This window comes from Bolinopsis microptera, chromosome 8 (genome assembly GCF_026151205.1).
Source record: "Bolinopsis microptera isolate Bmic1 chromosome 8, MBARI_Bmic_1.0, whole genome shotgun sequence".
In the NCBI taxonomy this organism is placed as follows: Eukaryota; Metazoa; Ctenophora; class Tentaculata; order Lobata; family Bolinopsidae; genus Bolinopsis; species Bolinopsis microptera.
The window spans coordinates 8,666,266-8,693,175 of record NC_087079.1 but is presented as its reverse complement, the minus strand read 5'-3'; the positions used below and the strand labels follow the sequence as shown (position 1 = coordinate 8,693,175).

The 26,910-nt window shown below is 37.8% G+C and overlaps 4 protein-coding genes across 4 annotated transcripts in view; 2 read left to right on the top strand and 2 right to left on the bottom strand.

Moving 5' to 3' along the window:
* LOC134819593 (atrial natriuretic peptide receptor 2-like) overlaps nt 1-23,056 on the bottom strand; it is a 33,884-nt gene extending 10,828 nt beyond the window's left edge. Inside the window, exons 1-3 of the mRNA XM_063829609.1 lie at nt 22,783-23,056; nt 22,424-22,594; nt 22,020-22,205 (exon numbers count right to left, since the gene is read on the bottom strand). Of these exons, the coding sequence (XP_063685679.1) occupies nt 22,020-22,205; nt 22,424-22,594; nt 22,783-22,966 (541 nt within the window). The 5' untranslated portion in view covers nt 22,967-23,056. The remainder of the gene's footprint in view (nt 1-22,019; nt 22,206-22,423; nt 22,595-22,782) is intronic.
* Nucleotides 2,289-12,508, top strand: LOC134819574 (uncharacterized). Its single transcript, XM_063829583.1, has 5 exons — nt 2,289-2,470; nt 3,529-7,072; nt 8,791-8,944; nt 9,142-9,274; nt 11,708-12,508. Exons 1-5 carry the CDS (start codon nt 2,341-2,343, stop codon nt 11,917-11,919), a joined length of 4,173 nt encoding a protein of 1,390 aa, XP_063685653.1. The 5' UTR covers nt 2,289-2,340; the 3' UTR covers nt 11,920-12,508.
* Nucleotides 14,805-21,964, top strand: LOC134819575 (uncharacterized). Its single transcript, XM_063829584.1, has 5 exons — nt 14,805-14,958; nt 16,754-20,171; nt 20,540-20,693; nt 21,185-21,317; nt 21,520-21,964. The coding sequence occupies exons 1-5, from the start codon at nt 14,850-14,852 to the stop codon at nt 21,702-21,704; spliced, it is 3,999 nt and encodes a 1,332-aa protein (XP_063685654.1). The 5' UTR covers nt 14,805-14,849; the 3' UTR covers nt 21,705-21,964.
* Nucleotides 23,057-23,558: 502 nt separating the features above from the next.
* LOC134820133 (uncharacterized) lies at nt 23,559-25,553 on the bottom strand. Its single transcript, XM_063830356.1, has 6 exons — nt 25,417-25,553; nt 25,104-25,267; nt 24,888-24,956; nt 24,487-24,596; nt 24,123-24,290; nt 23,559-23,826 (listed from the first exon to the last, which is right to left on the bottom strand). The coding sequence occupies exons 1-6, from the start codon at nt 25,551-25,553 to the stop codon at nt 23,635-23,637; spliced, it is 840 nt and encodes a 279-aa protein (XP_063686426.1). The 3' UTR covers nt 23,559-23,634.
* Between the last annotated feature and the right edge of the window lie 1,357 nt (nt 25,554-26,910).

Below are 26,910 nucleotides of genomic sequence, written 5' to 3'. Positions count from 1 at the left end.
AAATATAGTTAATTGATCCATAGTACGTAATATAGGGTGTTTAAGTTGGTATACTAATATTTACTCAATTTCACACATGTTGAGATATCATACAAATTTATGTGACTAAATTTACCTATTTCTGCCTTCTGTATTTGTATTTGCCTATAACAATGAAATATGTGAACAATTCCAAACACATTCAGCTCACAAAATAATGCTAGACTATTCGGCATTTCTTGTCAGGATGTCATAAACATCCCTCATATAAATTTCTTAAATGTGTGACGGAGTTTACATGGTGCTACCATTTAAGGCAAAAAGTCGCTAAATATGTAGATAATAGTCATATACAGCTATTCTATGAATTGGAAATTCGAAAATTTGGTCAAACACGGTAACAAGGGGTCCATATAAACTCCGTCACGTTTTTATAGTGTGACAAAGTTTACAACCCACTGCCGGCCGCATTTAAGCGATATCTTATCGTCTGATAAAGATATCGTTATGCAACAAAGTTTATCTAGAGGATGAAACGATTATCTTAGGGTTAGAGGGTTTATATAGTTTCATAGTGTGACACATTTTACATCATCGTGCCATTCAGTAGGGTCACTAATATTTACCAATATCCTCAAACTTCAATGAACGTGTCCATATATCCATTATCGGTATGCAATTTTTTATCTAGATACATAAATAACGATATAGGTTTTATCTAGACAAAAGCGATAATTTTCTGCTGAAGGCAAAAGCCAAAATGTTTTCTAAATTTCAATCAAAGTAATTGTTCACTTTTATCACTGTTTACTGGTAAATTTTGTACAGCACCACTTCCTTTTTTCTGAAGATATTAAAGCTCATCAGTTTTCTTCTCCGGGAATCAGTAGTGCACCAATTCTCTTCAAATACTAGTGCAGCAGTTAACGCTTTCTTATTCTGAGAACAGGGGTGCACATTCTTCAGAAAACAGTAGAGCACCAGTTCTCTTCACAACAGTAGACCACCGGGTTCCTTCTCCTGAGAACAGTAGAGCACCAGTTCTCTTCAAAACAGTAGAGTGCTTGTTTCCTTATCCCGAGAACAGTAGCGCACCAATTCTCTTCAAAACAGTACATTCTTCTCGAAATATTTTCTTTCTCCTGATAACATGAACAGTAGAGCATCAGCAAACTGTAATTCCTTCTCCAGTCTCAGCTGTTGATAATTTGGAGCAACAGATCCTTCCCCTGAAAACAATTTATCACCCTGAACTCTTCCGGAATTCAATTGAGTGCCATGCCGCGCCGGTATTCCTGATTCCTGTTAACAGTAACATTCTCTTGCCTGTCTCCAAATAGAATGATTATAAGGTAAAATACCAGCACCATCCTCAAGAGAACAATGTCAATAACCTTCTCTGGATTTCTACAGTTCATCAATACTCCATATGTATGATGATGATGAAAAACTAAACTAAACTACCCCTTTTTTATCATACTAGAATAGTAGAAGACGTTTGGGACTGTTTCTTGGATTACTTGGCAACAGAGAGAGGCAAAACCACTAAAAATTCCTTCAAATTTCACTGTATTGTGGCAGTATTTTTTGATAATTTCTATTGAATTTTTATACCGATAAAAATATATTTTATCTAGATAAACAGATAACTTCTTTAAACGAATTATCGGAGATAATTATCGGTTACGATTATCGGAATTGGTACTGGTTATGGTAGCCTAGTTCCGTTTTACCTCTGATTCACATTGTTTATATCTTTTACACTAAATACGGAGGAATTTGCGTGTTATACTTCAGTTTTGTGTCATATTTCTAAATTTTATCAGTTATCATTGGAATGTCTTGATACATGTTTTGCGCGCGAAAAGTGGCATGCAACGTATGTCAAGGAATGTCTTGAGTTGTGACAAATGAACGAAATAAAAATTCCATTCAACGGTTGGGTTATTAAGGCAGTCGTAATAAATTCTCGGATCTTATAATATATATATATGTAGGAACGTGGATCAAGACAAAACGAAGAGTTTTTGCGAGAGTTTAGTTTGTTCCTGATAGATGACGTGGCGAACCCGGTATCATCTTATCGTGTGGTCATTGGTATCAGACATTTTTAAAATTCGGTCAGACAGGCGTATTTCTCTTAACGCTTTTAAGTTTATTTTAAAATTTCTAAACCCTCGAACTTTTCACCTTGTTTTCATTGTGCTTATTATTCCTATTTAGTGGACCAACAGTTGTTCATACTATTAGTAAAGCGTCGGTAGTTATGATGCTTACAAATAGTGATACAAGCCTGAAAGTTTCAAATATTCCTAGCAAGAAAGTTCGGAGAGATATTCTGGACACACAAATTTTGCTGGCATGCTTGGAGCACTGTGTTTAGCACTGTTATTACAGTGCACTATGGCTCAAGAGGCTGAGGATATGGCAGAGGATCAAAACTCTGTGAATGCGATATTTGAAAGGATTGAAGACTACGCAGACACCTTAGGTAAGAATAAAATTCTTGTCTGGTGCGCATTACATTGTATATCTCCACGTTAGAAGCCCACTACTACTAGTGCCCAAATTGAGACCAAACTCACAACGTTGGAAGACAAATAGTATATTGCCATAATATAACAGTATTGTTTCACGGCATACAATTTTTAGAGGTGTTATTTGTGATTCGGTAATTAAATGATAAGGATTCAGGATTATGAGTAGACACTGGGCGGCTGGGCCCCAACCGTGCATTTCAGTTCCACGTAGCCCACGCAAACATACACAACAGGATAGCACTGGCTCAACCTGCCTATCATACAAATACGAACGGAGATCTTCCAATATATAAGAACATCAAGTGAATGCAATATGTGCACCAAACATTGCACCTGTATGCATGTAACTCCTCAGAACTGCTTGTTTTACAAGCGATATAATATGTGATAATGCACCTCCAAGATCAAACCTTGCTTATATAACACATTACGCGAACCTCGCTATGACACAGAATTTGTATCTAAATTCTTTCTCCCCTTGATGCGCGTTATAGTAAGGTACAACTGCTGTAGCCCAAAAGCCGTTATGGAAAAAGTAGATGTTAAAGAAAATTGACAGCCATTAACCAATCAGCTTCCAACATTGATCAATCAATTCTCAGAATCGCCGTCAGTCGTCACGTGTCAAATATTTTATTTCCCGGCCAGGATACCAATGTATTTTCCTGGTTCTAATAATGGGACGTCAGACATTCTCACTCACCAACCCGGACATTCTCACTCACCAACCCGGACATTCTCACTCACCAACCCGGACATTCTCACTCACCAACCCGGACATTCTCACTCACCAATCCGGACGTTTTCACTCACCAACCTGGATGGATCTTTAAAGTTTTAAAAATTGGTTCAAATGTAACTTAAGTCGGCTTTAAGTTCAAGCTTGTGTAACTACCGAAAATGAATTCCATGAAGCCGATCTCGGTAAAAACTTCGAGTCTCGAATCTTTATGATCAAAACGCTCAAAATGAATCACGAAAGAGTGGATTTAAAATAGTTACGTTTCAGATTTAGACACAGATAAAGACGAATTTTTCTGGGATGAAGAATACTGGATGCTACCATTCCAGCATGTTATGAAGTGTCCAGATGGCCATGGCTGGGAAGGGGATTTCACAAACGGTCACTGTAAACCATGTTCGGCAGGTCATTTCGCAGACGATGACGATTTTGGTTTAAAGTCAAGATGCATTCCATGTCCATCAGACGAATTTGAAGACGGCCAGGAGCAGGGATATTGTTATGGATATTGCAACGTTGGAACAACTTTTCAGGTTGGGTCTACACAAGAAAGCGATTGCGTTGATCCTGATGAAATGTTTGGAGAAGGATCTTTTCAAAGTGAGGTTTCCGTAGAAGTTGACATGACTGGTGACTGGTCTTTCTTGAATGATATTCTCAAGGAGGCATCTGGCATCAGCTTTTACGAAGCAAAAGCATTTGTTGAGTACGACGAAAAAGACCACTTTAGCAAACTTCAGGTTCGGGCTATGCTACCAAATAACGTTGCAGTGCATGCTCACGGCTTTTTATTGAAATTCAAAGCTTACAAAGACTCGATCAATGACTATGCTTCTCTTGCTGACCATTACACAAGAATCGTCTTCGACATGCTTAATAATGCGGAGACATTCAAAGAGTTTGGGTGGAAGATGAATCACGATCAACTCAGGGTCAAAGACGAGGAGATCTTGAGTGTTGACGTTCACCTAAACCAACATTGCGAGGATGGTTATCGCTCTGCAGAATGGGAAGGAGTGGGAACCAAATGCGTAAAAGATAACACGAATGCCCCATCTTTGAAAAAAAGTGTGTTTATCCAATACGTAGGAAAATCTCAAGACTGTATGAGTCTTGGTGGTGAGGCAAGACTTAGAGATTTTGTACAATACAACTGGCCCTTCCCTTGCCTTGAAAGTGATGAATGTGAGGCACATTTCACAACCTGCAACACGCTTATTTCTGGAGAATGTGCCATAATGATACATTTGATTTTCTATGACGATGATGCCGGGCAAGGAACTGTGGAATCAAACCTTGATAAAGCAAAGGATGTGGAATACTACGACGGAGAATCATTTGAATACTCGGAAGAAAATTCGTACAAATTCAGAGACAGTTCTGAATGTGGAGCGGATCCAAAAATAGACTCAGATGGATCATTTAAATGTTCAGAGAGCTGCGATTCCGAGAGTGGTTATCGACTAACCAAATCCGGCAACTGTCAAAAGTGCCCTTACAGCACTTGGTTCGATATAAATTCTGAAAGCAATTTCCCAAGATGCCACTCATGTGGCTTTTATCAGAGTGTGACAGTTTTCGATAATGTCCCAAAGAGCGCCGAAGGTTGTTTAAATGGCGGGTATACCAGGGAAAAAAACTCTGATGGCGTGTGGGGAGGCTATGGGGCGTCCATAGATGCAGATATAGAGTATGAAGTAAATGCAAACATAGAAATGTACCTCTGTGAATTTATGGAAGTTAAACAGAGATTTGAAAATTTCTGTTCTGACAAGTTTTCCTTGGAGGATATGTCCCTTGATGATTTTACAGATTATAACCTGGAAATGCTAGGGTGCCTGGTCATGGAAGAATTTTCAGAGATCCATGAACACAGTTGCAAGGACTTTGACCGTTCATGGTCAGACATCATGAATGATTTCGAATGGGAAGATGTTGCCTGTTTTGTCACAGAAGGCATTTATAAGATTGATGAAAAAGGTCAAAACTGTGAAAACTTATCTGATGATGAAAAGCGTCTCACTATGTCTTTTGATTTTTCTGAATACTTAAGTGACACTGTATGGGCTAATGGCTTTTATCTGCCACTTTTCTCCCAGGTCGGGAAAATGGAAAGATTTCAAATGGATACAGTCAGTAAGACAGTTGAGGGTGCATTCCGTAAATTTGGAATGTATGAGATGACCAAGCTAACAGGTCTAGAAATGATGGATCATATGAGAGATATGATCTTATCAATCCCTCGAGGACTGAGGATTACAAACGGAGCATTAACAACACTTGATATCTCCGATATTTTATGCGAAAACGGAAATGTGAAACTCCATTGCAGTGATGACTCATGTCGAAGTTGCAAAAATAATGCTGATGGTGGTGAATCAGCAGATGATGCTGCAGCAGATGATGCTGCTGCTGATGATGGCTCAGGCTGTTATGAAGATGGATGCAACAATTGCCAAGCAGTATGGCCATCTAGTGTAGAGTGCGAACCAGAATGTGAGGTTCAACATGATATTGATAACGGGAGATTAATCAAAATAAGTGATAATGATTGGGTTGAAAATCAACTATGTGAGGGCTGTAACAATATTGCGACAACATATCGATATAGTTGTGAAGAAGGATACAGGTTAGACAACTTGGGTGGTGGTGATGATGTGTGTAATATAGCAAAAGTTTACTGCAAGACAACAGACAATACAATCAACAGACAACCAAACTGTGTGAGGGACACCTGTGTATTCAGGGAATTAGAAAATGGATACATCGCAAAAAAACATGCTGATCTGGATAGCCCATGTCGGTATGCTGAATACGAATGTGACCCTGGATATGAAATGGAAGGGGAAAGAATGGTGTCCTGTTCTCTTGAGGACGATCAATCTGATATGCCTAGATGTGTCAAGGCAGAGTGCCAATTTCCCGAGGAGCTGGAAAATGCAAGACTTGTAGGAGAGTATGTCAATTGGGAGGGAAGTCGTAGAGGTTGGTATCAATGCTTGGACGGAACTCGGGATTACGATGACATTTACGTTAGATTAGAATGTCGTAGTGAATCTCAATCAACAGGCTGTGAAAAGATGTACGATTGCCCTTCCGTAATCGAAAACGGATACTTGATGAGGGAATGGGAATGGAATTCAGAATATGAACAAGAATATACTTACATCGGAGAATACAGATGCAATCCTGGATTCGAGCTGAGGAATGCTAAAATATTCAGCGCGAGTGAAGAAGATTACAAGGAAAAATATGGCTGGGGAAAGTGTATAGATGGAGAAAATAATACCCCAGATCCTGAGAATCTGCCTCGTTGTGTGCGACCTGACAGCCCTGAGCCCTGCAACATGCCAGAGAAAATTTTAAACGGATATCGAGTGGAAGAAATAAAGAACGAAATTTACGATATTGTCGACCAAGCAAGATACAGGTGTAACAGTGGGTACATGATGAGTGAAACCTGGAAAGGTGACATAGGCTGGTGTAGAAGCGACCGAACTTTTGAACTTCCTTACTGTGTGGATCCAAAAGATTGGTACACAATAGAATTTGAGCTGGTTTCCGGATTTAGCAAGATGGAGAACGCTGGTCGGGTCAGGGGCAGACACAATTACGCTGATGGATCCTCTGGAGATTGGTATGCAGGATGTGACGACCACTTTAACGGTCCAGCCGCCGGAGCGATTTGTAGATCTATGGGATTCAGACACGGCAAGCAGATCAAAGCTGACAAGAAAATGAAACCAATTTCTGATCTTCCGTTTGGAATAACCAACATCTTCTGCTACCACGACGATACGCTCATAATGAGGTAACGAGTACAATTATAATTAGCAATAACATTGTAACTAATTATAAACATATTTTATTAAGACAACATGAATTTTGATCAATTTTCCCCGATCGCTATTAGATGTACCAGTACCGTCGGCGTTAACAATGGCAACTTACCTTAAAATTAATCATTTCAACTTAATCAATAATTATTAATAAATCAAAATCACTACGAATGTTGGTATTGAGAACTGGCTAAGGAAAAAACTGTCACCGAATCGATCATTTTCAGCAACAAATTTAACCCCGATTTTTTAGCCACTAATTAGCTAATTAATTTATCAAATAATGAATTCTACACAAAATTTGTTGGAGAAGAATTTGTTCCTCATTGAAAGATAAACATCCGAATTGAAACCGGAACCTTCTGTGACCTTTGCAGTCTGACACCTTTACAGTTGGAGATATATCAAAATTGGCGACAAACTAGCAATTGCTAAGCAAAAGGTAGTAGTCATGAATACCCAAAGTTGGGGAAAACGCACTCAACGAACTTTTAAATGCAATTAACGTACGTTTACCGAGCTCATCTAATGTTCATAATGATAAATTATTTAAATACCGTAGATTGGGGTAAAATCGGCGTGTCGGGGAACTTCGCCACTATTTTTCAAATAATCATTTTACTGTTTTGAATTGTTAGATGATCGAGTTTTTCTATAGTATTGTGTTGAACAAATGGTTATAAAGGTATTCCTATTCAAAAATAAACGTTTACTATGTTAATTTACCTCAGGCAACATGAAATAATGCAATAAAGTGGCTAAAACTTCCCGATTGCATATTTCCCATATTTTACAATTATATCCTTAATAAATTCTGTGTGACATCATTAGCATAATATGTCCTGTTCATTTAAGGGCGAATTTGGTTAGCCATGATGCACACAACTGATATTATAAAGTTTTCAATTTTGTGTGTGGCGAAGTTACCCTCTTCTGATCCCATCTGTTCGGCGACATTTATACTTCATCCAGGCGATGTTACCCGCAGCATGGCGATGTTACCCCCGCGACCAAATTTCCCATTGTAACACGCAGGTTAGGGCTAGATAAGTAAAATTGGCAGGTATATCAAGGAAATATAATTGAGTTTCGAGTGGTATGGTGCTTAGCACCGAATATGGTATAGTTTCAGAATGGCGAAGTTACCCCATATTGCAGGGTAACTTCGCCCTGATTTCAGTGGCACCAATCTAGCTGACTATTTATGCCTGGCTGATGTGGTTCATACAAAAACATTTGATGTACCAATCCTGTTCATAAGTTATATAGCTATAAACTTTTTCAAGTACACGTGTCGTATTTCCTAAATAACATGAAATAGCTGTAAAACATGGCGAAGTTCCCCCATTCTACGGTAGCCATTATCAACAATTTGGTCACATGTTAATGTTAATGTTTTGTACTATTTGTCTCAAACTGTATTCGACTACTCTATATTTAGTGAATTAGAAAAATTTAGATGCTCAATTTTTTGAACTGAAAAAATGTGGAGGGGATTATCTAAAACATATAAATGATACGAAAAGATTAAATCAGCAGGAGCTGAAAAAAATGTGCCAAATTCAACGAAATTTTTACAAAATTTTGCCGAACTACTATGCTGAATACCAAATTTGTCTAACTTTTTATGAACATGACTTAGATGTTATTCGTTTTAAATGTGGTTTTAGGACTAACCATTATTTTTCAGTCCAAGTTGTAATGCGGATAAATATGGACAATTGGGTTGGCCTATTTGCACACCAGAGGAACAAATCGCTGTTCACTGTTTCAACGAAATGTGGAAAGTTGACGTTGGCTTTAGCATGGTTGAGCGAAGTGGAAAAATGTTCTGTCCGGTGAAAGTATGTTCAGATAAATATTTCGTTAATATTTAACAATGATCGAATTCATAAGAGACAGGTCTTGTAAGTGTTTTTAAATAGTATTCAACTTGATTATCTTTTTCTTGAAATTTTACAGTAGGACTCTTTTCTTTAAAGGCCTTATATATCGCCAGCTTGTTTGTAAGCAAAATTTCGATCTAGTTTTTGATTTTCAGGTTTTGAAAGAAGGAAAAGAGATGAAGCTAAAGAACATGGACGTACGTGTGGAGTGGGGAGGGGTACACCTAGAAAGTGGAGATGACTACAAAACAGAATATTTTAAGGAAGGAGTCCATTACACCACAAATGGTAAGTTACTGGTGATTAAAACAAATCTAACTATAGTTGCTTTGCAGTAAAACCACGATTTACCGCGGCTATTCTCTATTAGAATACGTTTTTAAGCGATAAGGCTGGGATCAATATATATTATACTAGTTTTGTGTGGTTTACAATAAAAGATGTTTTAATTTTGTCTTTGCCTTATGATGAGTTACACTTTTGTTCACTTTTACACATTCACTCACAGTCAGCCGCTCTGACATGGTCAACCACCTTCCTTGTGTTGTTGGTTAATCATATGAGCGGGATATAAATACCTCATTCCATTTCATTTCAAATGAATTAATAACGCTATATTGGTAGCATATTGGTAAATTTATTTATCGAGTAAACTATAATAATTTACCAGAAAGAATGATATCAATAGTTTAATACAGAATATTGTATGACATATGGGCACTTTCAAAAACTATGTTAACGAATCTGTCACGGGAAAAATTTCAACTTCTAGAAGCTCTCATTTGGTGGATAAACTCAATATTTTGATTAAACTTTTTTTCAGCATAGGATTTGCGATAGTTCAACTTTTACAAAAAGAATAAAATGTCTACTATGTCTATGAGCAGAGATACACGCATTTAAATCAGGGCTAATAATGGTGGATATACTTTTCAGAGGGGTTTGGTGGATATATCATTTGTTGGCCTGTAACTTTACGTGTGGTTAATTTATGGTGATTATTTAAAGATAGAATTGTAGCAAATCGATATGCCTCTATGATAAAAGGCGAAAATAAAGAAAGATTTCAATTTTAAGGCTAGATATGGTGGATAATAAAACGATGAAATAAAATTCAATACCGAAAATTTTCAACTGAAAAAATTATATTGGTCAACAAGTTCACCAGCTTTACTCAGTGAACGGATCAGGTTGGAAATCGTTTCAAGTTTATGATAGCATAGAAGATTTAATTTTTAGGCCATTTTTGGTGGATATATTGGAGCTTCAAGATTGATTTAATTTTAAGTCAATTGCTGAGTCAATAATGCAGGTTATCCATTGTTAGACCCCAATTATCTCGTCTAGAAGCTGAAAATGTATACAATTATTGCTCTAGGGCCATAATGAATGGATATAGTTTCATACGAACTTAACAAACTGTTTCCTTTCAGCCTTTAGAGCTGTTTTTGGTGGATAAAAGTACTAAAACGGGAAAATTTGCTTTGTATCCACTATTTTTGGCCCTAGATGTGTTCTATCATGAAACTACAACTGTTTATAGATAGAAAATCCCCTTTGCTGAGTCAGTTCAAAAGAATTTTCAGTCCAAGACGACTTTTAAGGTTAAAATTGGTGGATATTAAATGTGAATAACCTACCTCAGTGATTGAAATAACGATTTCTTGACTGATAACGTATGTGATCCACTTTCAACGCCCAATAATTATATCTTAAGGTCGAAAGAGCTGAAAATCATTGCTCTGAGGTCGAAAAGAAGGGCTATAGTTTCAAGTAAACGTTCCAAACATTCTCCATTTAGGGCCGTTTTTGGTGGATAAATGCCTAAGAAATTAGCTTAAAAACGGTTAAATTTGCTTTTTTATCCACTATTTCTGGCCTTAGATTTGCTCGATTATGAAATCATACACTGATATTGGTTTGTTTATACCTTTTTCTTGTTCAGCACAAAATGTGATAAGCTCAAGCCGACTTTTAAGGCCAAAATTGATGGATATCAAAATATCCAGGTCGATATTTTAAGTATTTTTGAGTTAATTATCCACCAAATTGGCCCTGAATGTTTAAAATGCCATAGTACCTTATGCATAAATGTTCAACATCTTATATTTCATCTTTTTCAACTGTTTCTAATCATGATGATGTCTTATTTATTTATATTTTGGTAACATTTACGTGTTTAACTAATTAATATTGACTTATATCCACCAAAAATAGCCTTTTAACTTGAATCTTGTACTTCATAGTTTATGCCATAGATTTAACATTGCCTTTGCATTATTTTAAGACCAGTAAATTGATGTTAGCTAACAAATAACAGTCTTAAAAAAGAGGTAAAAAAATATATCCACCAAATTTGGCCCTTAAGAAAAATCCCGGCCCTACTTATGAAATTATGAAGTTATAACGATTATTGTTAAGTCTCAATCATATTTTAGGAGTTTAGATGGAATTAAATATTTTTAAAGGCCACCTGAAGTGGATTGGTCTGTTTCACTTTTATCCACCAGATTTAGCCCTAAATCGAAACAAAAAGTGGCAGATAGTAAAGGTTAGGGAATAGCACACCATATCCTGGAGTTTCATCCCGTTCCAAAAATTATCCACCAAATTATGCCACAAAAACTGATTTTTGGCAAATTTTAACATTTTTTCCGTGACAGATGTTTTTGAAAGTGCCCATATACAAAAACAAATACATAGATTTTTTTTATATTTCAGGAAAATTCAGTCTAAAGAAGGGGTTCAAAGCTCGTTTTACCGGGGACAAAAAGGAGTACGACTGCTTCTTCTGTGATATCTACATGAATGATCAAATCATGAACCCCTGGCCAGACAAAAACCACAACTGTCCAACCGAGTATTCTGAAGATGACGATATGAAGGAGGACTACAATGGCAGTCATCAACTTCTCTTCTGGGAACCCCTTTAAGGACATCGTCGAAGGGGAAGACCACATCTCACATACAACTAGTATTCTTGCTTCGCATCGAGATGGTTGCAGAGCAACGATCTGGATGGGTTGAAGGGTTGACATCATCAATCAAGCATGGACTAAACAAGTCAGCCCGACATAACTTTTGCGAACGTCATGAAATAAATCGAACTACTTAAGTTTAAAGAACATTTTACAGATTTAAGTTTAGTATAGTAGCTTTTTTTTCTGTGATATATAAAGATTCTTATTCAGTTTTAAATTCCGATTATTTTTTCGATGATTTTTATTTAAAATAACGACTGATCTGAAAGATAAGAAATTCAGTTTAAACACTGATATTGCATGATATACGACATGAGGTTCATTTCATTTCATATTCAAATTATTGATAGTTATAGATAGTTCCCTTTTATTTCTAAATGAGTTTGATAAAAAAAAAGCATGTTTAACATCAGTGTTATTATAAGCGTGGACGGACAGTTTGTTCAAGATTATTTTAAAGTTAATTAGAACTTACATAGATGTTCAAATATCTCGTTGAATACAATAAATTGATGTATGTATATTTTACTTTGAGTAAAAAGCACTTGTTTAGAGATGTACAATACTATTTTGAGGAATAATCAGATAGAGGGCTCACACTGATATGAAAATGTCACAAAATCAGAAAAAAAAAAAAAAAAAACCACTGGAACAATGGAACACTGACTTTGAACTTGTGGTAAAATTTATATCTATACCTTAGAAATATCATTCTTATTTCTTATATATTAGCTGAGATGCTGATACTTTATTCTTATTTTTTTTCGATGGTGCACACTTTGAATATGTAATATTTGGTACCCACAATCCACTTTCGTACGTGACTTTCGTACGTGACATTTGGGCGTGACATGTAGTTGTATCTGGAGAAATGTCTATCATAGGTGGCCTCTGTCCGCAACATAAAATAACTGACATTTCAAAACGGGTGCTTGCTGTCTACAAGGTCTCAGGGCCATCTCTTGAAAGGCTTCATTAAACTTACCTGGGGACCCCAGGCTATTAAACTTTTGTAGTTTATTCCATTGTGTAATTTGTATGTAATTGAATGATTTAAAAGATTTCGACTAAAAAATTATGTTCATAAACATAGAGATTCGGCGGAATGACAGGCTGAGCGCCGCCCAGTAACATCAAACAGCCACTTTGAAGTGAGCTGTAGTCAATTTTCCAAACGTTGCCTGGTGACTGACTCAAGTGAGTAAATATCAATGTTATTTTGAATTAACAATTTTCCTACTTTTTATCACAGATTCTCAGAATAGTTGAGATTTCTCTGAAAAATTGTTTATACACGAAACCGCGATGTCAGTTAAACATAATAAATGGGGATTGGTCGTCTGATGGTTGTCTGCGACAAGCTACTGTCCAGTTGCAAGCCCTTCAGAAATTGTATATACAAGAAGATTCGGATTTAAATTCATGTTTTTTAAACTGAATGCTTATTATATATACGTCCAATGTTCATGCAACTAGAACTGCATGTAAATAAAAAGATTATTTATAAATTGCACTAGAAAATAACTAAATCTTAGTAAGCATTGTCTTACGAACTTCCTTTTGATGCATAATCCCAAGCATACTTTAAAAACAAGCTATGCCACTCTCCACTCTCCACGTACAGTGGTCCAATGGCTGAACCTGCTTCTTGCTTAACATGTTCGTTCTAGCTCTCTTTTATTTGCGTGCGTGACTTTCTGACTTTCAGAGCTCCTTGTCCATCCTGACTGATTTTTCTTCACAAAAGTCAGTATTGATGCCCTCTTGATAAATTTTGAGCTGAAAAGAAATTGCTCATACTTTTTACCAGTTATACAACTGGTCATCCCTCAACTCACATTGGAAACTATTGAAATCTTAGTAAGCACCGATTTCAAACATAATTTATATCGTATGTGTATGGAGTCCTTCAGCTGAATAATGTCATGCACACTTTAAAACACAAGCTAAGCCGCTCTCCACAATGGTCTATTTACTCATGAACTTGCTTGATCATAGATCCATTTTAGCTTTCTCGATTTGTTATGTGTGTGACTTCCTGACTTTCTGACACTAGTGCATCATGACCAAATACTCTTCGCAGTTCGCAAAAGTCAGTATTGATATCATCTTGATGGATTTTTGGATTCAGAAGTCGTGGATAATCCTTATTTAAAATGTCGGATATAAACTTTGTAATTCCTCATAATCACGGACCTTAGACCTAGCTTCTCTGATTAGACTCTAACCAATCCTTACTGACGTGACTCGAGTTCGTACTACGTATTTGAGTACGTACCATTTTACATACTCCGGTAGACCTATCGTAAAATCTGCTTGTGGGTTATTGTGTAAACTTAAATTACAAGATCCCAAATTATTTAATCCTGCCTTGCCACTGACAACATGATTAAATTGTTCATGACAGGGATCAGGGTTGATGTTTTTTATTTTGTGTTGAAAATTGTTATTGTCTCGTATAGTATTCGGTTCACATCAAGTTTACGAGTATGTAGGAAGTATGTACTGCAGTACTGCTGTACATACTTTGGATGTACCGTTCAGTCAGGAATAATTTACATATTATATAAGCCAGATTCTGGCTATTTTGGCATTCTAGACTTTTGCTTGATCTTGTGTCTGCAGAAGATGAGGGTTTTTTCGTTTTCAAAACAAACGAAAAGTGGCATACAATCTGAACCACTTTTTGATCCAATATAGTCTTCCCTCTCCAGATCTAATAGGAAACATACTGAATACCTTCTTATTGGATTACATAATATGTGAACTACCCCGTATGATATTAGAAGATGTTAAAGAAATAACAAAACAAAACATTTTCAAACCTGACAAGTTCGTGTATTCTTAGCAAGAAAGTGAGAAACTTCTCGAAACACAAATCTATGCTTGGAGTACTGTGGATAGCACTGTTATTGCAGTGCTCTCTGACAGAACATCACAACTCTGTGGAGAGTATCATCGACAGAATCGGAGACTACGCTGAAACTCTAGGTAGGATCATATTCTTAGTTTTTCTTTATTGTAACCAATACACAAAGCTGTCCCCGACGATCAGGCTAGAAAAGAATTCGGATAGACCGAAGTTTCTGTGGCAGTGAATATTACACTAAGTGTATGACGGATACCACAATTTCTAAACGGGGGGTCACACAGCAGTTGACTCCCTAGACCCTAATTATACCTATGATTATAATAGCCCTTGTTTACATCGGTTTATTTGCGAGTTTACTACAGAACACATGCTCAGGACCAGGCACGTAGACAGGGGGGAGGGGGGGCTAGGGGGGCGGCAGCCCCCCTAGAAAAAAGATAAGCCCCCTAGTCCCCATGGTCGCCTGGTAACTGGGCTGTGTTTATGACTGCAGTCAGTCAAAGATTTGAACTGTGGATTAGTAAATATCTGTCATAACATCCTAGCAAACATTCTAGAAGACTTCTATAAATAGTCAATAGTGTCCCCTAGACCGTAGTAGGAAATGTCAAAATCTTAAGACGATGAGGCCTATGTAAGTCGTAAATTCTGATTGGAGAATGCAGATTGCTGTTGTGAAGTTACCAAATTTACGTGAGTACTTGATTCTTTTCGATCCCAGTTTATTGCTGTCCTACAAATTTCTTTAATGCCAAATGTCGTCCAAAACACTCTATTTCGCAAAAAAAATCCGGGGGGCTGCGCCCCCTAGCCCCAGCCAAGGGGCTTCGCCCCTGGACCCCGCTGGGGTCTGCGCCCCCAGACCCCTGCCACAGCTTGCTCGCTTCGCACGCCGAAGCCCCCCCCCCAAAGAAAAATCCTGGCTACGTCCCTGCTCAGGAAAATGGTTATTTTTCTTCTTCACTAAACTGATGAAGAGTCGAGAGGGTATGGGGTAAGTTTGTCGAATTATTAGCGAAATTTAGGAGCTGACTCAGTTACTTTTGCTTGCTTTGTGGATTGGAAATAACTGCTGATTTCTGCCCCGCGAGTGTTCGCCTGCCAACTCGTACTCAGATCACGCACACCTTCTCACTCAATTTTTGCGGATCTAAAAGTTTAAGCAACTTGATTGTTCCTGTTAAGTGAAAGTAATGATTTAAATCATTTTGTAGTTGTTCAATTGCGTTAATCTGATTAATTACACATTTTGTCCCGTTATATTTAGGACCTTTTATGGGAAAAACGGGAGGCATATAAAATAATGTATAGTCGTAGCTGAAAATAAGTTAAAAAATTGGCACCTTAACGTAAGCTGGAATTTTTTAAACCTGGCTTTTTTTTGCGAAAGATTTTTTTCTAGAGCTATCGCTGAATGTTTTGCAAAAGTGTTTTTGCAACATCAGTTTAAGTTATTATTAATATTCTGGGGGTTTCTCCATGTGCTTGCTGTGACAAGATGATCAGGGTCACTGCAAATTTTATGCAGTTTAGAAACGCTTTGAAAATAAATAAATGGGAGAGCAGGCTCTGGGGACGATCACTGGAAGGAATGCTCGCCGCAGGCCACACATTTGGAGCAAAATTATCAATTTTATTGCTCTCTGGGACTTCCAAACAGGTTAAACTAACCTCTACCAAGCCAAATTCCCTTCAGGTTAATCTTTTCACATGACATTTTTCAAAATTTTACCTGGATTTGAAATTTTAACGTAAATCTGACAATCCATTTAATGGAACTTTAGATTTAAACTTCATTGGGAATTGTTACATCAATTGACAATTACGATCATAAGAATCATGGCCACCGAATAATTTACAATTTTTCTAGATCAGTACCTGCAATAATAAAAATTTAACACCGTATCGTTTCAGGTTTGGACACAGATAGAGATGAATTTTTCTGGGACGGAGATTACTGGATGGAACCATCCCAGCACGTTATGACGTGTCCCGATGGCTTTGGCTGGGAAGGGGATTTCACAAACGGTCAATGTAAACCATGTTCGGCAGGTCATTTCGCAGACGGTTATGATTTTGGTTTGAAGTCAAGATGCATTCCATGTCCATCAGACGAATTTGAAGACGGCCAGGAGCAGGGATATTGTAATGGATATTGCAACGTTGGAACAACTTTTCAGGTTGGGTCTACACAAGAAAGCGATTGCGTTGATCCTGATGAAATGTTTGGAGAAGGATCTTTTCAAAGTGAGGTTTCCGTGGAAGTTGACATGACTGGTGACTGGTCTTTCTTGAATGATATTCTCAAGGAGGCATCTGCCATCGGCTTTTACGAAGCAAAAGCATTTGTTGAGTACGACGAAAAAGACCACTTTAGCAAACTTCAAGTTCGGGCTATGCTACCAAACAACGTTGCAGTGCATGCTCACGGCTTTTTATTGAAATTCAAAGCTTACAAAGACTCGATCAATGACTATGCTTCTCTTGCTGACCATTACACAAGAATCATCTTCGACATGCTTAATAATGCGGAGACATTCAAAGAGTTTGGGTGGAAGATGAATCACGATCAACTCAGGGTCAAAGACGAGGAGATCTTGAGTGTTGACGTTCACCTAAACCAACATTGCGAGGATGGTTATCGCTCTGCAGAATGGGAAGGAGTGGGAACCAAATGCGTAAAAGATAACACGAATGCCCCATCTTTGAAAAAAAGTGTGTTTATCCAATACGTAGGAAAATCTCAAGACTGTATGAGTCTTGGTGGTGAGGCAAGACTTAGAGATTTTGTACAATACAACTGGCCCTTCCCTTGCCTTGAAAGTGATGAATGTGAGGCACATTTCACAACCTGCAACACGCTTATTTCTGGAGAATGTGCCATAATGATACATTTGATTTTCTATGACGATGATGCCGGGCAAGGAACTGTGGAATCAAACCTTGATAAAGCAAATGATGTGGAATACTACGACGGAGAATCATTTGAATACTCGGAAGAAAATTCGTACAAATTCAGAGACAGTTCTGAATGTGGAGCGGATCCAAAGATAGACTCAGATGGATCATTTAAATGTTCAGAGAGCTGCGATTCCGAGGGTGGTTATCGACTAACCAAATCCGGCAACTGTCAGAAGTGCCCTTACAGTACTTGGTTCGATAGAAATTCTGAAAGCAATTTCCCAAGATGCCACTCATGTAGCTTTTATCAGAGTGTGACAGTTTTCGATAATGTCCCAAAAAGCGCCGAAGGTTGTTTAAATGGCGGGTATACCAGGGAAAAAAACTCTGATGGCGTGTGGGGAGGCTATGGGGCGTACGTAGATGCAGATTTAGAGTTTGAAGTAAATGCAAACGTAGAAATGTACCTCTGCGAAGTCATGGAAGTTAAACAGGGATTTCAGGACTTCTGCTCGGACAGGTTTTCTATTGAAAGAATGTCCCTTGATGATTTTACAGATTACAATGTAGAAATGCTAGGGTGCTTGGTCATGGAAGAGTTTTCAGAGATCTATGAACACAGTTGCAAGGACTTTACCCGTTCATGGTCAGATATCATGGATAATTTCTATTGGGAAGATGTTGCTTGCTTTGTCGCAAAGAAAATTCACAAAATTGACGAAAGAAGTCAAAGTTGTGAAAATTTGTCAGACAACGACAATCATCTTACAATGGCCTTTGATTTTACTGAATACTTTAGTGGTCACGACATTGCATGGGCTAGTGGCTTTTATCTGCCACTTTTCTCCCACGTCGGGAAAATGGAAAGATTTCAAATGGATGCAGTCAGTAAGACTGTGGAGGGTGCATTCCGGAAATTTGGAATGTATGAGATGACCAAGCTTACAGGTCTACAAATGATGGATCATGTGAGAGATATGATCCTAACAATTCCTCGAGGACTGAGAATGGCGGAAGGTACATTTGAATATACAACGAAAGATGATGATATTTACTGCGATAATGGACAAGTGAAATTAAGTTGTTTATATAGTGGTTCTGCATGTGAGTGCGAAGCTGAACCGGAGGCGGATTGTGACTTTCCAAATGACATCAATAACGGGAAATTATCCGGTATATATAACAGAGACTACGTTAGCAGTGATCAACTATGTGAAGGCTGTGAAAATCCTGTGACAACATATCGATATAGTTGTGAAGAGGGATACAGGTTAGACAACTTGGAATCGAATGAAGACTGTGAAGTTGTATCGTTTTACTGCAAAACAACAGACAATACAATCAACAGACAACCAAACTGTGTGAGGGACACCTGTGTATTCAGGGAATTAGGAAATGGATACATCGCAAGAAAACATGCTGATCTGGATAGACCATGTAGGTCCGTTGAATACAAATGTGACCCTGGATATGAAATGGAAGGAGAAGCAGAAGTGTATTGCTCTGTTGAGGGCGGTAAATCTGATATGCCTCAATGTGTCAAAGCAGAGTGCGAATTTCCTGAGGAGCTGGAAAATGCAAGATTTATAGTAGAATATGCCGAATATGACGGAAATCGTGCAGGTTTGTATCAATGCCTGGACGGAACTCGGTATTACGGTGACGTTTACGACCGTATACAATGTGGTGATTCCTCAACAGGCTGTGAAAAACGCAACTATTGCCCTGCCATGATCGAAAACGGATACTTGATGAGGGAATGGGAATGGGATGAGTATGAGACTTACATCGGAGAATACAGATGCCATCCTGGCTTCGAGCTGAGGAATCCACAAATATTTAGCTCCAGCGAACAAGATTACGAGGACAAATATGGCTGGGGAGCGTGTGGAAGATCTCGTAATGAAAACGTTGATCCTGAGAATCTGCCTCGTTGCGTGGAACCTGGCAGCCCTGAGCCCTGCAACATGCCTCAAGAGATCTATAATGGATATCGAGTGGAAGAAATAAAGAACGAAATGTACGATATTGTCGACCAAGCAAGATACAGGTGTAACAGTGGGTACATGATGAGTGAAACCTGGAAAGGTGACATAGGCTGGTGTAGAAGCGACCGAACCTTTGAACTTCCTTACTGTGTGGATCCAAAAGATTGGTACACAATAGAATTTGAGCTGGTTCCCGGAACAAGCAAGATGGAGAACGCTGGTCGGGCCAAGGCCAGACATAATTACGCTGATGGATCTTCTGGGGATTGGTATGCAGCATGTGACGACCACTTTAACGGTGCAGCCGCCGGAGCAATGTGTAGATCTATGGGATTCAGACACGGCAAGCAGATCAAAGCTGACAAGAAAATGAAACCAATTGAAGATATTCCGTTTGGAATGACCAACGTTTTCTGCTACCACGACGACACACTCATGATGAGGTAGGTAACGTGTACACTGTACACTGTACACTGTACACTGTACACTGTACACTGTACACTGTACACTGTACACTGTACACTGTACACTGTACACTGTACACTGTACACTGTACACTTCTTTTACTTCCAACTTGCGTCTTGCTCCATTCTTAACCTAAAGGGATAGCCCGATAGCTGATAGTATAAATTTATAATCCAATATGTGAACGATCCCTAACTATCTTTTTGGATGGTGCAAGTAAGATTTTAAATAAATTAATCGCAGTGGCCGTTCTCATCCTTAAGGCGTTGTCAAATAGGATTCAGAATAATAGTGACAAAACTATGAAGTTTCATTTTCATACAATAAAATATACAAAATTTCTCAGCCCAAGTTGCAATGGAGATGAATACGGTCAAATGGGCTGGCCTCTTTGTGCTCCTGAGGAGCAAATTGCCATTCAGTGCTTTGACGATATGTGGAAGGTTGACGTCGGCTTCAAAATGGTTCAGCGAAGCGGGAAGATGTTTTGCCCCACACAGGTATGCCTTCATAAAAATATATTTTCTTTGTACCATCCATATTATCTCAGGATTTCTGTAGACTATTCTATAACTCTATAAGACTATTCTATGTCCAGTTCATTAAACCTGTAGTCTGTACCTACCCCCACCCCCCCCCCCCCCCAACCCATTATTGCATGTATTTTAGTGACAAAATATGGCACTTAGTTAAATCTGGATGTTTTAAGTATAGCTTTTATGCTAATCAAAATTTTCGGAATTTGCTTCTTTGGGCATTTCAAGTGTACAAACCTCCATTTCTAAAGATATGTGTACATCTACTAATATTTCATTGCACAGGGCAAGTTAGATCAGCTGATCTCTCTCTAATGCTCTTTCATTAACTGATATCCTTTACAAAAGAAGGATATCAGCTAGGTCATTGAAGATCATAAGCTTTTAATAATGATGTACATACATTTCAATTTAAATTTGAATGAATGAAATTTATAATTTATAATCTTTACCAGGTCATGAAAGAAGGAAATATGATGAAACTGAAGAATATGGATGTTCATGTTAAGTGGGGAGGAGTGCACCTAGGTAGAGATGGTTACTACGAAACTAAGTATTTCGAGGAGGGAGTCCAATACAACTCAATGGGTAGGTTCCAGTTACTGGCAGAGTGTCATGATTGAGTGTCTACTGTCAAAAACCATGTGCTAAAATCACGTGAACCACTTAAGTTGGCCTCGAAATTTCGAGCGTTTAGCGCAATTTTATTGCAATTGTACGTTTTTAGCAGCCAGCTTTGAGGCTGTATTATAATAGAATGTATCTCGTTATAATATTTAATCGTTTTCAGGAAAGTTCAGCCAAAAGAAGGGGTTCAAAGCTCGTTTTATTGGTAATAAAATGGACTACGACTGCTTCTTCTGTGATATTTACATGGGTGAGCACATCATGAACCCCTGGCCAGACAAAAATCACAACTGCCCCGCTGAGTATTCTGAAGACGGTGGTATGATGGATGACATGGACATGAACTAGATGATATTTCATTCTTAAACCAATGGACAAGTGAATTTAGTTAGCTGAACCAATATATTGACAAATTACATTTCAGAAGCTCGTTAGTATTATAACAATTGAAAATTTCGTTCACCTTTTAGGACTTTAAATAGAGTTATACGACGCTTATAAAAATTGGGTGACCACTTCCTCCAGAGTTATTTCCAATTTAGTTAGATATATATTTCTGTTATGCATGCTTTCAATATTTATACAGTTACAAATTTTAGTTCTACAAATTTTCTTATTTTTTCGACAGAAATTAGAAAAAATAAATGCAATCTAAAAATCTACCTGAAACAGAGTCGAAGATCTCAGGGGTGACAGCGATGTGATTTTTGAGCTTCTTGGCAATGTCAGCGGGTACCAGCTTGTAAATCAAATCGTCTGATCTCTTTTTCTCACGACACAAAACCTCAGTTAACTTGGTTAGTTGTATCGTGTTTTTGGTTTGCACTTTCACCAGTGAGTAGGTTTTATCTGAAGGATTGAACCTCGGTTATGGAGCTAGCCTAATAGCCTAGTGGACTTCCTTGCTATATGATTAGTCGGACAATAAATTGAAACTGGTAAGCTTCATACAGATCAATCTAGGGTTAGGTTTCGATTAAATTTTGCTGCTAAAGTTAAAACTTAAGGTAGCATGGATTTTGATAACCTTACGACTACAAAGAAATGAAATATTAAATTCGACTCACTGATGTTAGCCCAGAAAAGAAAAGGCTCTACAAGTGCGATGAAGACTAGTGCGGACATTGTTATCCCGATCAGAATGTTTGCATTTCGTCTGAAGTCATCTATATTGTTCAGCATGGCCCTTGCCAGAATGTTCTGTACCGTCTTCAGTTGCTCATTGTACAGATTGATTACTAAAAGAAGGAGTTTTATTGAAAATATTTCCCGTTACACTTTTATTTCCAACCATTTAATTTTGCTTAGGAGAACGAGAACAATTGAAAAGAAAGTGTGATTGAAAATCAACAATAATATCATTTTGATGGATGGCGTATAAAATATAAAACGTGAAAGGCTGGAAATGAATTATCCGAGTAATAACCTGCAATCCAATTGATTCCCATCGACCTGGACGCCTCTAAAGACTGATTGTTGAGTATTCTGTAACGATGATTTCTAAGAAGTTCGATGGCATCAGATAATCTGTCGGTATCTGTTTTAAGGTCAGGAATGTACATGAGGATTTTGGAAAAACAATAGTCCTCCACCGCCTGATTAGCTACCATCAGTTGAACTTTCTCCGCATCAGCATATCCTTGAAACGAAACATTTTCTGACAATCTTTTCAAACAGTACGTACAGGATTAGTGATTACACAATATATGGCCCTTAAAACATTGAATACTAGCAATGTACTGAAGGTACATAAACTTCAAAAAGTGGAACAGATCTGCCAACAAGTGAGATTTCTCAACCGTGATTGCTATTACAGTTTCTTAGATACATATTCAGATTCGATGTTTAAAACTTCATAATTCTACCTTCGGTGTAGAAGAACATGCCAATAGCATCGATCTTCGCAGCTCTGCTCTGAATCTCAAGGAGGCATTTGAAGGCGACTAACATCTTCCACTTTCTTGTTCCGAACAGTGCAGGCTCTGAACCAGTTGAGAAAAAAGTGAAAGAATACGGACTACAGACTTAACATAACAATTGTAATCTTTTCCTGCAGCCCCGCATCTACAAACAAATAGATCAGAAGTGATCCTGGATGGGAAACAGCTGAAACTTAAACATTTAGACATTCTCTGCGGTATAATAATTTTACGCGATTGCTCACATTACTATTCGATCAAATCCCCATGCCAACGGAGACACAGGAAATAGGATTCACTACATATTAATGCTTTTCAAACAAAGTTACAACGAATTCTTCATGTAGTGCATCTTGGGTTTATATGTTATATAAAACTCTTGTTAACACGAGAATTTGAAACGATTGATCCAAAAAGTAGAAACCTTCGCTGAAAGTGTACACAACTGACTGCACCAGAATCTCCATAACCTTGGTGTAGTAGGAGTTCACGTACAGGGTAGAGTTGATTATCGGTGGTACTCTTATCTCTTTGAACTTGGCCAATACGTCCTGACAATAAAAGTAATGCTGTCCTGACAATAAAAGTAATGCTGTATTTTCAGAAAAATATGCAAGGAGCGCTATATTCTATAGGAAATGATGCAAAGAGCGTCATATTCTGAGAATGTTAACAAGAGCTAGATATATTATTTAACTTTACTAACACAAGAACTTACCCTGCTAGTATTTTATCCTTGCAGTATTAATGATCAAGGGAAATAAACTAATTTGCATCAGCTATTTTAATCTGATGAAATGTACTAAACCTTGGACAAATACAATAACTAAAGCTTTAAAAGTCGAACCTCTTTCCTCTGCAGAAGATCAAGACTGGTGTTACTGATTTGTAGGTTATCAGACTCGATATCTTTCTCCATTGCAGTGTAGAGGATATATTCGTGAGGGTTGGTTGTAGTGAGGTACTTTGGGAAACCCGTTCTGTATAGCTCGTCTATTCGCTTATCTGTTTCTCTCTGAGAGCGTAGTACTGTGAGTGTGAGATACCCATATAATAATATAACCTCATCCATTATTGGTAATAATATATTATGTTCTGTAGTTTAAGAAAGAATTGAATGCGTTCCAGTTTAGATGACAGGGAATTTGTCCTTTGCAGATTAATAGGATCGCCTAGACCCTGTTAATGTTTAAAAAGGCCCAACTCTTTACCTGGGCGTGCCGGAGTTTGTTCAGGTTTGAATGAGAGTGATCCATAACGTACATGTAGGTGAAGGATTGCTCCCTCAGTATCTCAGTCATAAGACTGCCTATCTTCATCCCTGTATAATGTATAAACTATAAATATTTAGATAACATTATAGGCAAATTTTACATATTCAAAGCAACATCGCGATTCCATAATAAGCTTAAACGTGCGTAGATGTGTGAATATTCGACTCGATATCAGTTAAGAGGACAATAGAAACCTCGGCCTCCTCTACAACTTTTCCAAAAGTAAAAAAGTAAGAATAGCAAGACCTCATAATCGAAAGATTGTTCTTTCAGTTTGATCAAATTCATTTAAAACTTCAAATCCCTCCATATGAGCAGCATTGACTTCTAAAGCTTACCCTGAAGAATTCGTATCTCGTACTTCCCCACCTCTGGGCTTTGGGACAACGCTTGGTATACATCAAACCCTGAAGTTTACTTTCATTAAATTTACACGTCTTTACTACTACATGAAAAAAATGGATCATCGAACAGAAACTACCATTTTCCGAGCATATTATGTACATGGATTTGCAGATCTCTTAAAGTAACCCTAAAATCGGTAAACACCAAACCAGCAAAGAGTAGAAGAGTAAGAAGAGGAACAGAAAGGAAAACAGAAGTCCGATAGAAGACCTTTTTAGCGTCTGTGTCAGTGAAAGCACGCGGCACATTGGCAAGCTCGTGATCTATGTCTACCAGACTTGTGTCTATCATGTCGAGATTCGTGGCTGGGCTTCTGGATGAGGTTGATATATTTTAATTTAATTTACCCACATTTATCCCAAGATAGTTGGAATGATGAACCTTGTGATACGTCGGCACCAGAAAATTAATATTAACAAATGTAACTGAAAATAAATCATTACATCTATAATAAAATCAAACTTTTTCTCCTGGTAAGCCCCCTCTTCTCCCCATCCACCGTCAAAAAACTGCACGAATCTGTTGAGTTTAGTGTTAGGAACACGAACGGCTGCTTCTACCTCATCAGGCTCCTTGGTCCCGGTCGCATCCTGACTCATCGCACTGCGCCTGTAGTTATGTAAACACTGATTAAATTACAATAATAAAAGCTTGTTTAATTTAACCGCTGTGTATTTGCATCATTTTAGACGAATAAATGCTCCAGATCTTATGATAATATAAGTACTTCATCAACCCTACAAATAAAAAGCATTACAATTACTTAAATAAATTAAAATTGTTCGCTGGACTCCCAAACCAAACAAAAAATCGAATACACTCTCCAGAACTCTCCAGAACTAGAATGTAAATGGTGAATTTTCGTATCATATCCCGATATAGAGGGTCTGCGATCGGAAATGGCAAAGTAATAACTAGATATTGAAGGGACGGTGGCAGGATTGGTGACAGGTTATTGGAGAAGGAGGATCACTGAAGGACAGTTATTAGATGTGCGAAGAAACACCTTGTGTCAGATTTGAGCAGCTATTTTAACAGGACACTTACAAATTCATAACCATTATCTGGCGAGGCTTTTCATTAAAGGAGGGAACGAATGACGAATCAAGTTCTATAACCGACTTATAGGGTTATTTTTATCATCAAAGTTCGGTTGGGTTGTAGAATGTAGAGAGTATTGAAAATATTTTCTGTAGCTTATCGAGACAGATTTTACAAAAAAAACTGATGTGGTCATTGTCAGTGTTTATGTCACAAATCTGAAATCATGATTCAACAATCATCATCAATACCATGCAAGATAATTACTACTTTACTATATAACTTTATATAATTGTAACTCATTGATCATTGGATAATGGATATCAACTTTAAAGTGATCAACATGAGGAGATCGCCTGAAATATACAACCACACAAGAAAACCATGCAGATAAGACGTTTGATAATGCTCTTCAGCCTCAACATATTTGGTTATTTTAGAAAAATACATTCACTAACTTGAATGATCTGCAGATAAATCCCCAGTTTCTCACTTTTGTGCGTCATAGCTGATAGCGCCTCAATTCAAGACACAGATTTGCGGATAAGTTATTTCAATTCTTCGCTAGTGATGGCTCCTGGTTCATATGTTATAACTTTTGGTGTGTAGGGTTGAATTAGGTTGGGGAGACTTTTGTCATAGCTAAGAGATTGTTTTTCTGAAGTACGGGACATACTCAAGACTAAGAGGGAATAATTGCTGATTAATCATCGGTTTTGTGAAGTAGTAACCACAATTTCAAAACGAATCAGTTATTAAATCATATCTGATGTTAGCATCGGTGGAAGTTACAGTTACACTAGTCACAAGAGAGGGCGTAGACAAACGATCACTAGACAACGAACAGTTTCCGGTCTCGGACTGGCTTGTGTTACGGTTACACTGAAATTGAAATCGGGAAAACTTGTGCTTCAA

Coding starts and splice junctions, on each gene's coding strand:
- LOC134820133 (XM_063830356.1), bottom strand. CDS start 25,553: ATGAGTCAGGATGCGACCGGGACCAAGGAGCCTGATGAGGTAGAAGCA. Junction 24,597..24,887: donor CGAGATACGAATTCTTCAGG/GTAAGCTTTAGA, acceptor TACATTATACAG/GGATGAAGATAGGCAGTCTT. Junction 24,291..24,486: donor ACAAACTCCGGCACGCCCAG/GTAAAGAGTTGG, acceptor CTACGCTCTCAG/AGAGAAACAGATAAGCGAAT.
- LOC134819575 (XM_063829584.1), top strand. CDS start 14,850: ATGCTTGGAGTACTGTGGATAGCACTGTTATTGCAGTGCTCTCTGACA. Junction 20,694..21,184: donor AGATGTTTTGCCCCACACAG/GTATGCCTTCAT, acceptor AATCTTTACCAG/GTCATGAAAGAAGGAAATAT. Junction 21,318..21,519: donor AGTCCAATACAACTCAATGG/GTAGGTTCCAGT, acceptor AATCGTTTTCAG/GAAAGTTCAGCCAAAAGAAG.
- LOC134819574 (XM_063829583.1), top strand. CDS start 2,341: ATGCTTGGAGCACTGTGTTTAGCACTGTTATTACAGTGCACTATGGCT. Junction 2,471..3,528: donor AGACTACGCAGACACCTTAG/GTAAGAATAAAA, acceptor GTTACGTTTCAG/ATTTAGACACAGATAAAGAC. Junction 7,073..8,790: donor GACGATACGCTCATAATGAG/GTAACGAGTACA, acceptor ATTATTTTTCAG/TCCAAGTTGTAATGCGGATA.